General features: G+C 43.2%; 1 protein-coding gene and 1 pseudogene across 2 annotated transcripts; both read left to right on the forward strand.

The window, feature by feature from the left end:
• Window positions 1–2,739: 2,739 nt before the first annotated feature.
• On the forward strand, window positions 2,740–6,074 carry LOC125541287 (F-box/LRR-repeat protein 14-like). 2 transcript variants are annotated; one of them, XM_048704744.2, is made up of 2 exons: window positions 2,740–2,809; window positions 4,128–6,074. In XM_048704744.2, the coding sequence occupies exon 2, from the start codon at window positions 4,140–4,142 to the stop codon at window positions 5,598–5,600; it is 1,461 nt and encodes a 486-aa protein (XP_048560701.2). In that variant the 5' UTR covers window positions 2,740–2,809; window positions 4,128–4,139; the 3' UTR covers window positions 5,601–6,074. The 2 variants fall into 2 exon arrangements, with proteins under 2 accessions (XP_048560701.2, XP_048560695.2); XM_048704738.2 differs by having other exon boundaries at window positions 2,740–2,804.
• A 4,593-nt stretch (window positions 6,075–10,667) lies between these two features.
• On the forward strand, window positions 10,668–11,273 carry LOC125540872 (F-box/LRR-repeat protein 14 pseudogene; annotated as a pseudogene).
• The last annotated feature ends 1,233 nt before the right edge of the window (window positions 11,274–12,506 follow it).

A 12,506-nucleotide genomic window follows, 5' to 3' on the forward strand; every position in this document is an offset into this window, starting at 1 on the left:
AAACGTAATGTGGTCACAACCATCGCTGCCGCACATGCCTGCCCGTGATCCATGCGCATGAAAGAGAGGTAGAAATATGCGTGATTTTACTCAATTTCTAGCCCACTTCACCCAGCGATTCCCTGACCCATTTCTGCAGCGGGCGAAGCCTTCCGTGCAGAGAGACGTTGCTGGTGTCAGAGTGGGTGGTCCAGTAGGAGGCACCGAATCAGCCGGTGAAACTTTTGGCGCCCCATGGAATTTATGTGCTCCGTGACCTGCCACTGTTTTCGATGGTCCCATCGTTCTCTTGCTACGGTGGAGGGTAATTAAAATCACGCTCGATGTTTTTCTCCCCCGCTGGCCAAATCCAGCCACGAGGACACCCTTTGTCCCCTTCTTCTTCCTTGACATTTTTCTGCCCCTCACGTCCCATCTACTCCCCCGATCTAGAGCACCAGCAGCGCCACCAGCCCCAGGCCGTCGCCCGACCTGCTCATCTCTTTCCCTCCTCTGGTTGCCCAAGCCGAGGCCGACGGCGAGCTGCAGGACGTCCACGACATCAAATCATGAACACACGCGACACAAAAACTGATAGCCAAAGGTACCTCTTGTACCCTAAAAATTCCTCTCTTTATTGCTTTTCTATTTTTCTCCACACGATGTTACAACTCACGCCGGGCATATGTATATATACACAGCCCAACGCACACGGCCACACGTACAAATCATAAACGGACTTGTATTACACCTTTTTTTTCCACAAGACTTGTATTACACCTTGACTCGCGTAGACAATAAACTACTAAGACACGGCTAACCAATCCTAACCAGACTACTACTCCGAGCCCTACTCGTACTACAGAAACTAGACCAACTAGTACATAGTACTTATATACCTGATCGCTAATCAACTTAGCTAACACTAATAAACCATCTTTAACAAGATTATCTAACAACGAGCCCATCGACTGGTAAGTATTGTGACTTCCCTGGCATGGAGAAATGGCGTCAAGAGCTGCTGATGTCGACGCTCGCCAACATGGTAGACAACCTCGAGACCTTCCGCGACAACGACTTCATCCGCAAGGGTGTGGAGGAGTGGCACTTGTCTGCACAGCAGGCCCACGCTGCTACGAAAAAACAATCACTTGGTCTTCTCGAACAAGCACAGTGATCCATTATGCACCATCGATATGTCTTGTTCCAGGCTTCCCCAATCGTCATCGATATATCTATTTCATTTTCATAAACAGTGTCACAAACGCCTTATAAGTGCATTTGTGTGATTTAATTTGTACTAAATTAAGTTGTACCCGCATCCTATGTTATCAAAAGAAAATGTTTCGGGATTGTTAAACACTTGACGTTGAGACGAGACCTTATAAAAATTGCAGGGAAAGACCATGCAAGCTACTACGTCCGTTCTGATTTATTGGTCCTCGTTGTATTATGTGCCAAATTTTGACCATACATATAACTAACAACATGTTCATGCATGTCACCAAAAATTATATTGTAATCACAAGCTAGAGCAAGACAACCTTTGAGTCGCACACAAGGATTCCATCTTCTTTCATTTTCCTCTTCTTTCAACCTAGAATCCAATATATGGTCTCAAAGCATTGTCTATGGATAAACCTTCAAGTATAACTCAATACAAACACCAGTCCACATGGATTGTCCTTACTAACCAAAAAACACACACATGGGGGCACCATACACTTTCATTGTGAAACTTGCCATCTTCGGAGTGGTGGATGAAGCTAGACATGACGATTGAGAAACCAACTTTGTGGAGAAGAATGCGAGCATTTAGTGGTGTTTGAGGAACTTCATGGTTACCTCACCTCTCCAATGGTGATTAATTAGGTTCCTTATGGAAGTGAACATTGAGATAAATCTTCATCTCCTCATGTCTTGACTATCCTTACCCAAGTTATTTACCCATTAGGCGGCATCACATCTAGTGATGCCGTTGGATGAAAAAAAATCGTTAAAAACCGCAGCGCGTTGGCGAGGAATTGACCTTGTAACGAGTCTCTGGTGAATGCATGTTCCTAGCCACCGGAGTTGACTTGCATTGTGGATTGTAAGGCAGCTTATACCTTATTGAACCAACCAGAGCCACATAACCGAACCGCACCATTATAGCGAACCGAAGTCAGTCACTGTAGCGAATCAAACCATGGCAATGTAGTGAACCGGAATTAGTTACTGTAGCGTGCATTTTTAAAACAAAATGAGGAACATTTTTTCAAAGTTGTATATTTTGAAAGAGTGCAATTGTTTTTGAATTTGTGAACAAACGTCCTAAGACAGGAAACATTTTTTGAAAACCCAAAATAAATTTTGAGAGCATGAACATTCTTTGAATGCGTGAACAATCTTTTTAGAAAATCACAAGCAAATTTGTTGAAGTTGTGAAGATTCATGAAATTCCGAACAAATTTTGAAACCGTTAAAAAAATTTGGTTTGTGAAACAAAAATTGAAAATGCTATGAAATTCCGAACAAAGAAAATTCAACCATGAACCTTGTTAAAATTCCTGGATTTCTTTTATATTTTCTACATTGTTTTCTTACTTTTAAATAATTTTTTTGAGCAACTGTAGATTTTGTTTTTTCATAAAGAAAAATGTCTAGAAGGCCGAACATAGCGCCCGTCGGCCCGCAGCACAAGGTCCCTGGCTGGGCCATGTGAGCGTGGCGCCGCTGCAGCCCACATCTTCCTCCGCTCCACTCCGCTGAAAATACACTCTCCTCTCCTCTCCTCTCCTCCGAATCAAAGAAGCGGCGGCGGCCAGTCGTGGTCAAGCCTCAAGGTAAGGTACCGGCGTTTTTCGCTTCTCCTCTCCTCTCCTGAGAGACCCCTCCCTCCCTCCCTCTTCCTTCCTTGCGTTGGTTCCCCGATTCCACATGTAGACGGTCTTTTTTTTCTGATTCGATTTCTTGTTCTTGATAGATAGGGGAAACCAATCCGGTTCATGTTGGAAAGCCATTCTCCTAGGTAGTAGTAGTAGAAAGTAAGCTTTTTGCCTAGGGTTGCACCAAATACTTGTGTATTATTTCTAGTTGAGCAGATATCAGATTGGCCCTGTGAACTCATCGTCCGTGGCAGGCAAAATGATTGATTTCCTTTACTTTCTTTCTTGAACAACCAAGAGCTACAAGTGCTAGCAACTAATTTGCATATATGCTCTGGTTTTCTTGCTATTAATTAGCCAGGTGCCTCCAAAGTCCAAATAAGTTGGTTCAGAGTCAGCACGTTTCTTTGTATTCTCTTTCTTAGTTTATTATTCAGGCTCTTCTTGCTACTTTATTATGGTGGTAGCGCCATTTTTTCTTTCTACCAATCTAGACACAGATAAGTTGCTAGCTAGCTAGTACTTCAATAAATCTCCATGCGTGCCTGGTTGGTTCAGATTCAGCACGTTTCTTTGCATTCTCTTAGTTTGTCCATAAATAAAGTTAGTTAATGTTGTATAGCTATTCTCCCAGGTAGTACTAGTAGAAAGTAAGCTTTTTGCCTAGGGTTGCACCAAATACTGAGTTGTATTTATAGTTGATGAACAGATATTAGATTGGCTTTATCTATCTATTAATAATAGCTGCACCCTGTGAATCCAACGCATCGGCTGTGGCAAAATGATTGATTTCCCTGCCTTATTTCTTGCCCAACCAAGAGCTTCAAGTACTGACTAATTTGCATATATGCTCTGCTTTTCTTGTTATTAATTAGGTGCCTCCAAGTAAGTTGTTCGTTCAGATTCAGCACGTGGGTCTTCATGCGTCAATTCTTGCTTGTTTCTTTGCATTCTCTTAATTAGTTAGTTCATTATTCAGGCCCTGCTACAAATTGTCATTTTTCTTTCTAATAACAATCTAGAGACAGATAAGGTGCTAGCTAGCTACTAAAATAAATCTCCATGCTTATGAACAACACACAATTAAGTTTTGGACAGATACAGCAGAAAGTGCTCAGACTTCATCACTAGTTGGACTCCTTCGTAATGAGTGTCTGTCCCAAGTGTGATCTCCATCTATCTTCACATCCATTATTTATTCTGATATATCATAAGTTTGATGAGACCAGCACTTTGGTTGTTTTCTCAACCTTGATATATATTACCTGATGATTGGTACAGCTGAATTGTTCGATGGAGGACCTACCGGAGGCTCTGCTGACTGAGATTCTCAAGAGGATAACCAGGACAAGTGATCTCAATTCTCTTTCCCTCGTGTCAAAGCAGCTCTACAAGATAGAGGGGAATCAAAGGGGTGCTATCCGTGTTGGTTCCCATCTTTGCATTGCTACAGAAGCACTGACATCATTGTGCGCTCGGTTCCCAAATCTGCAGAAAGTGGAAATCGATTACTCTGGTTGGATACCTGGACATGGAGATCAGTTGGACAACAAAGGCCTTTCTGTGTTTTCATCTCTCTGTTCCTCACTGGTTGACCTCACCTTAAGCTTCTGCTCATGCATTGATGACTCTGGGCTTGCTTGTTTAGCGAATTGCAAGAAATTGGTGTCTCTCAGGCTCAACTCCACACCACAAATAACGCCAGTTGGGCTTTTCTCGGTTGCAGTTGGTTGCACAAGTCTATCTGCTCTCCACCTTATTGGTTGTGAGAAAATTGACAGTGTAGAGTGGCTGGAATACCTTGGTAGGGATGGACCATTGGAAGAGCTTGTGGTGAAGAATTGCAAAGGTATCAATCATCATGACTTCCTAAAGTTTGGTTCAGGATGGATGAAGCTCCAGAAGTTTGAGTTTGAGGGCAAAAGAGGAAGATATGATAGTCTTACTGGTGATGTGATCTATGACTCCTCGTACGATGCTCACAGCATGGATTTGTATGATTTCTGCTGTGAGAGTTTGAAGGACTTAAGGTTGGCGCGTATTAAAACTTGGCCGGAAGTAGGACTTCGTGTTGTCCTAGGGAAATGTAAAGCATTGAAGAAGCTTTGCCTTGAGTATGTTTGTGCCCTAAATGACAATGACATGATTGCATTATCTCGGAGCTGCAGCAACCTTAAAAGCATCTCACTTTGGCTCAACCTGCAGCACTACACTAGTGATGTCAACTATTGTGAGACCAGGACGTCATTTACTGATAACAGCCTTTACGCTCTAGCCCTCAACTGTCGTATGCTTCAGATGGTAGACCTCAACTTTATAGGATGTGCTGCTGACTGGCCATCAGAAATAGGATTCACACAACAGGGTTTTCTAGTGCTGATTCAGTCCTGCCCGATTCGTGTTCTCGTGCTAAATACTGCCAACTTCTTTGATGACGAGGGGATGAAGGCCCTGTCATCCTCACCATATCTGGATACACTCGAGCTTATACTTTGTGAAGCGGTAACTGATGCTGGGATGCGCTTCATTGCGGACACCCCATGCTTGAGTAATCTCACACTTCGGATGTGTCGTAACGTTACTGATGTTGGAGTGGCTGAACTGGAATATGCACAGAAGTTAGAGTCTTTGGTCATCGAGTCTTGTGGTGAGGTCTCTCTGCAAGCTGCGCAGCGCGTTGCCAAGTCAGTTCAGTACTCCAGCGAGTGTTCAAATGCCCTTATGAAGAAAATTGGTCTTGGCGGCTATTGGTGAAGTGGTCTCCAAAAAAATTAGTATGAATTTGCTGTTGAAGCCATTAAGTTGTTCAGTGTGCATCATTGGACAAGGCTGTGCATCATCCGACCTAGATTCACTTGTCTGGACTTTCTATTGCCTTTTACCTTTACTGCAACGAGTTTCCTTTATGACAGTCTAATGATCAATTCTGGATGGCAATTGATTAATGAAACTTTAATAGTAGGCACCACTTGTGTATTACTATCAACCGTAATTCTGGTTGCTTAATTTCTACTCTCTGTAGCCGTTTCAAAACCAACATCAGTAGGCCCCAAGATTCCCTGTTTCTGCTGTGGAGGCAGTATATGACCTTTTGGTGTTATTTCTTATTTGTATTATTTAAGCAAATGTCATGAACCCCTTTTTATTGCGGAAGTGATTTTGAAGACATATATATCTGCCTGCTACGTTCGCGTGCCAATTTTGGTATGGATCAATGTAGTAATAATAGTCCAAGTTTCGATGCTTGTTTTGTTGATATCGACTCTATTGGAGGATGTCTTTGATTGCTTCTCAAAAGAATAGTGCTAGTTGCTACTCCCTCTGTAAACTAACGTTAAGATGTTTTTGCAGTTCAAACTGAACTGCAAAAACGTCTTATATTAGTGTACAGCGGTAGTAGCATCAAGAGTAGAAATTAAGGGGCTGTTTGATTTGTAGCCACATATTGCCACACTTTGCCACACCTCATCTTAGGCAAGTTTGATCAAGTTAGGTGGCTGTTTGATTCTAGCCACACCTAAGGCAAAAAAAAATTTATGAGCAGTGAATCCCACATGTCAATAGACATAAAAAGTGTGGCAAGATTCCCTTAGGCAAGCCAAAATATAGCTAACAATTTGAGCAACTTAAGTTAAGCAAGTGTGGCAAAAAGTAATGTGGCAACATAAGGCAAACATAGTCACAATCCAAACAGCCCCTAAGACACCATTTGATTTGAGCGATGAGATATTGAGATTCATGTGTTTGCTTGGTTTCTCGGTCTAGTACAAAGATCATGAAGGTACTGTAATTTACAGAGGGAGCTCATTCACAAATCACAAGAGCAACATTGCTCCTTTGCAAATTACCAGAGCCCATCAAGATGCCAACTTTTCTGGCTGTATACTTTGTGTTGTATACTTGACAAGTACTTGAGCTAAAATGAAACATGTGCCTTTCCTTGATAAAAAGAGAGAATATGTTTTTACATTAGCTCATGCACGACCTGATCGTGGAATATTTATTGCTCCCTCCAATCGTGGAGCGACAGTGGGTAGTGTTTTGTTGCGCACAAGGGGTGTGGTGTGACCACGTAGGTGTTGTTTGCCGCATGATAGGGAGGCTGACATCAGAGTCGGATAATTGTTTTACCAAGTCCCAAACATCTCGATCTACGTCTCATTAATGATTTAGGTATAGACAAACTGATTTGCACCGATCAAAGAGGAAAAATCCGCTTCAAAGGTTCTAAAACCAACTAGTAAGATGCCCGTGCGTTGCACGAAACATCGAAATGCATTGATCCGGGAGTTGTTTATTTGACAAAGTATATGGGGCCATCTCATGTGTAACAAATATCGATAGATTTCTTCGAATATTCATTCTTCTCTAGAGCTCATAAGCATCCCGGTGAATAGTAAATGTAGGTAAAATAGATTAAAAAAATGTTTTGCAAACAAAAGCATTCAAGTGTTCAACCTGCATCCAAAACTTCATGAAGAAATAACACTTATTGTGCTTAGCAAAAAATGATCTTTAAAAATCATTTTTTGAGTATCAATTTTGTTTTTTGTTCTAGACCGCCATGAATGTAACTCGGGATGACTTGGAAGGGGGCGAAGGAGATGGCGAGGAGGAGGGGGTCATGGACTCATGGTGGTGGTCGGCAATGCGGCCCGAGAGAAGGCATGAGAGGCGTTGGGGGCAGGCGACGCCGAGAGCAACGACCTCTCCATATCCTTCTTTTTTTTTCCTGAGATGGCTAGATGAGGTGAGAGGGAGAGTGGCTGAACTTGAGAGGCAGTGGGTTATCTACAAACGAGGAGTGGAGTGCGGGGGTCTTTTTTGCAAAACTGACATAGTTTGTCTCAGATGCATTGGATGTAAATCGAACGGTTGTAAACGATGGATGGCAGTCACACCATCATCACCAACTCAGCTTTTTATAGGAGTAGAGATGCGTACCGATTATTGGAACCTTTTTAAAATTGGTTTAGTGGGCCGTTCCAAGACGTGAGCGTCCCCAACACCAGAGGCAAGAACATGCTACATCTTGCAGTAAGCGAGATATAGCCTTGGCGCTAGTTTGTGTGCTCTGCCCGTTGTGCCAATGAGCATACTGGGCCAGCTCAGCTTGGTTTGATCGTCTCTCATACCAACCAAGACCAAAAGCTCAATTGGCCGGTCCACCCTTACTCACGGCAATTCTTCTTGTTGGGAACGTCTATATCCACCACGGTTATATTTTGCTTAGTGCGAGATGTAGCCTGGAGTCGCTTTTAGCCCGAAGGTTCTATAGACCGGTTCGGACCAGCTTTAGAACCTTCCATTTCGTTTATTTCTTCTTCCTCTTCTTCTTTGTTTCGGTGTTTTTTATCGATTATGTTAGTTTTTTCTGGGTTCTCACTTTTCCATTCATTTAATTTCTTTTCTTTAAAAAAATGTCTAATTTTTTCAATATAAGTTGTACATTTTTCATATGCACATGTGATAATTTATCGACACAGATTGACAGATTTTCAAGTATATGATGAATATATTTTAAAATATATGTTTGAATAATTGTCAAACATTTTCAAATACACGTTGTTTTTCTTTTTTTGCGTTACGTAATTTTGCTGATATTATACTAACATTTCTAAAGATATCACAAACAATTTTCTTGAAATGTCACAAATACGTTTTTTGAAACATGTGAACATTTTTTTAAATGCCACGGACAAGTTTTTCTGAATGGCATAATTTTTTCGAAATTATCTGTGCATTTTTTACATTGTATGGCCTATAAAAAATTGCCACATGAAAATAGCAGGCAGATATTTTCAAAATCCCTTTCGTAGTAAAAAGGGTTCACAATATTTCTTATAGAGCAGAAACAATAAAAGCAAGCAGGGAATCTTGGGACTGATTTGTGAAGTTTCAGAACAGCTATTTTTGAAAAGTATCACAAATATATATGTTTGAAATAACCGAACATTTTTAAAATGTCATGAACATTATTTTTAATGCTATGAACATTTTCTTAAATTTGCACCAATATTTTGTTAACACTGCATCATCTTATTTTATATGTGTGACGAACACTCTTAAATTTTGAAGTAAATTAGAATATTTCAAAAACGTAATCAAAATAAGAAAACGAAAAATGAAACCAAGAAACGAACGAATCCGAGCTGGCGCCTACAGCCGCTGAATCATGGGCCGGCCCATGTGGCGACAGACGCCCAGTCTCTCGCTAAACTCGCCCCGCCTGCTCCCTCCTCGATCGAGAGCCTCGAGGGCTGTTTGTACAGTCGCGGTTGACCAGTTGACTGACTGGTCAACCGTTGACTTTAGAAAAAAAGATGAAAACTTAAAACGAAAGAATCACAAAAAAAAAAGAAAAAAATCGAGATTTGAAAAAAGTTCACAGATTTGGAAACCTTCATCCATTTTTGAAATAAGTTCATGAAATTGGGAAAGAGTTCATCAATTTTGAAATAAGTTCACCGAATTTAAAAAAAGTTCATCCATTTTGAAAAAGAGTTCATCGATTTTGAAAAAGAGTTCATCGATTGTGAACAGAGTTCATCGGTTTTGAAAAAGAGTTCATCAATTTAGAAAAAAAGTTCATCGATTTAGAAAAAGTTCATCGATCTTGAAAAAGAGTTCATCGATTGTGAAAGAAAGTTCACCGATTTTGAAAAATAGTTTTTTCAAATTAGCAAAAGAAATATAAAACCATTCCGAAAAGAAGAAAAAAGAAAAAGAACAAAAAACATAAAAAAACCATTTCGAATAAAAAGGAAAAAGAAATGGGAAAAAAGAATGGTTGTAAAGAAAAGGTGAAGAAGCAGTAATTTGGGCAACTAGTGCGTGTTAGTGCGGTGGTTAGTGCTGAGGCGAATGACCGTGAGGTCGCGCGATCGATTCCCATCCAAAGCGCGCCTTTTCCGTCCTCACGACAGGAAGGAAAGGAAAAAGATGGGCCAGGCCCAGTTAACGCGGCTGCAGGCGCCGGTTTGCGAAAACTGCTATAACCGGCACATGCAGCGTTAAATAGGAAATGCCGAAGCGCACTTAATCATGGTGGTAGCTAGTTTAATTTAATGATGTGGCCTGCCTGTAGCGTCATTTTTTCTTCCTAAGTAAGGTACTTTAATAAATCTCCATGCTTATGAACAACACACAGTTAAGTTTTGGACAGATACAACAGAAAATGCTCAAAGTTCATTAATGTTGTAAAGCCATTCTCCTAGGTAGTACTAGTAGAAAGAAAGTAAGCTTTTCGCCTAGGGTTGCAGCAAATACTACTGTATTATTCTCTAGTTGTAGGGAAAAATGATTGATTTCCCTACTTTCTTTCTTGAACAACAAATTGCTACTAGTACTAACTAATTTGCATATATGCTCTGGTTTTCTTGTTATTAATTAGCTAGGTGCCTACAAATAAGTTGTTGGTTCAAATTCTGCACGTTTCTTTGCATTCTATTTCTTAGTTCATTATTCAGGCTCTGCTTGCTACTTATGGTGGTAGCTAGTTTAATTTAATGATGTGGCCCGCCTGTAGTGTCATTTTTTCCCGATGCGTGAACAGATATTTTCTACTTATGGAGCTAGCTATTTTAATAAATCTCCATGCTTGTGAACAACACACAATTATGTTTGGCACAGATACAGCAGAAATTGCTCTAAGTTCATCAGTAGTATATTCTCCGTAAAGAGTGTATGTCCCCAGTGTCATATCCATCTATCTTCACATGCATTATTATTCTGATATATCGTAATTTTGAGTCGAACTCTTCCGTTGTTTTCTGAACCTTGATATATATTTCCTGATGATTGGTACAGTTGAATTGTTCGATGGAGGACCTACCGAAGGCTTTGGTGAAAGAGATTCTCAACAGGATCACCACGACAAGTGATCTGAATTCTCTTTCCCTCGTGTCAAAGCAGCTCTACAAGATAGAGGGGAATCAAAGGGGCGCTATCCGTGTTGGTTTCGGTCTTCCCACTGCTACAAATGCGCTGACATCATTCTGCGCCCGCTTCCCGAATCTGCGGAAAGTGGAAATCGATTACTCTTGTTGGATACCTGGACATGGAAAGCAGCTGGACAACAAAGGCCTTTCTGTGCTTTCATCTCACTGTTCCTTGCTGGTTGACCTCACCTTAAGCTTCTGCTCATGCATCGATGACTCTGGGCTTGGTTGCTTAGCGAATTGCAAGAAATTGGTGTCTTTCAGGCTCAATTCCACACCACAAATAACTTCGATTGGGCTTTTCTCGGTTGTGGTTGGTTGCACAAGTCTATCTGCTCTCCACCTTATTGGTTGCGAGAAAATTGACAGTGTAGAGTCTTCGTCGCTGGCCATGGCCGCAACACCACACCGCCCCGCAGACAACGTCTTCGCCGCCGCAACGTTGAGCCCGCGCCAAGCCGTAGCCGCCCGAGGAGCACCGCCGTAGGGAGGGAGAGAGCCACGACTCCGCCTCCGAGCACGCGGGGAAGAGTAGTGTGTCGCCGCCGGCGCCACTTGGGCTACACCAACGACAGCGAAGGGGGAGGGAGGAGGAAGGGGGTCTAGGCGGCGCCGCGTCGCCCCTACAGGAGCAAAGGGGGAGGGGGGGGGGGGGGGGGTCGGGGCGTCGAGTCCACTTGCTTCTCCTTTGACTCTCAGGCTGGATATGGAAACCAGGAATAAAAGCAAGTGTTGGGAAGTGTTCAAGCTATTCCCACGTATTGTTTCTTCTATGTCCTTGAAAAAGGAACTTCACATGCAGGCAACAAATACTGAAGAATGGAATGTTATAGTTGAGTTTTAATTAAAACATTGATTTCAAACATTTGCAGCTTAACGTAATATACTATGGTGCATCTCTATGCACTTTTGATTACTCGTAAATTACAAGGGGGCATACCTGGGAACACTGGCGTGTCGGTACATAGCCAGGCGTACAGAGAAAGACCAAGCAGCCTAACCAGCGCGTCCGTGGGCCAGAGTGGATCGACTAAAGCCCACGCAACGCACGGGGGCTCGGCATCCGGGGGATCACGGCAACAGCACCCGGCAGCTACCTACCTCATAATTCCACGACCGAACCCTAGTTCATCCCCCACCATTTCTGTAATCATTGCTCATCTTGTAATCGGAAGATATATTGCCATGGCAGCAGCCGGAGCTCGAGGTCGTGGGCATCGGGGCTACGATACGAATTAGACGGGGAGAGTAGGGGGGAAACGGTCAGTAGCTCACGGCGAAGCTGCAGGGACGGTTACCGGGCTCGGGGACCGCCGGAGCTGAGCGGGCCGGCGAGGCAGATCTCTGGCGGCCAAGGAGGAGGAAGGCGTCGGGGGCGGCGCTTCGGGGCCCTTCCGGTCGCGTCGCTCGGCGTGTATGAATAGGACGATGATGTGGATCCGGTGGACACACTAGGGGGGGGGGGGGGGAGATGGCCGGTGGCCGCGAGAATAGCGAGCGGCGGCGACGGGTGTGTTCGGTGGTGCCGCGGAGAGAGAGCAGAGGAGGGGAAGGGGTCCAGGGAAGAGAGGGGTGAGGTGCAGGGGGGGATGCTGGGCGTCTCCAGGCAAGCAGGTGGACTCGCGGGGACGCTGCCAGCGCGAAACAACAGGTGGAGGCTCCGCGGTGCGCGCGCGTGTTCGCTCCTGCCTACTGGCAGGAGGAAAACGACGAGCGAGGA

This window comes from Triticum urartu, chromosome 1A (assembly GCF_056163025.1).
Source record: "Triticum urartu cultivar PI428250 chromosome 1A, HENAU_Tu73, whole genome shotgun sequence".
Classification (NCBI taxonomy): domain Eukaryota; kingdom Viridiplantae; phylum Streptophyta; class Magnoliopsida; order Poales; family Poaceae; genus Triticum; species Triticum urartu.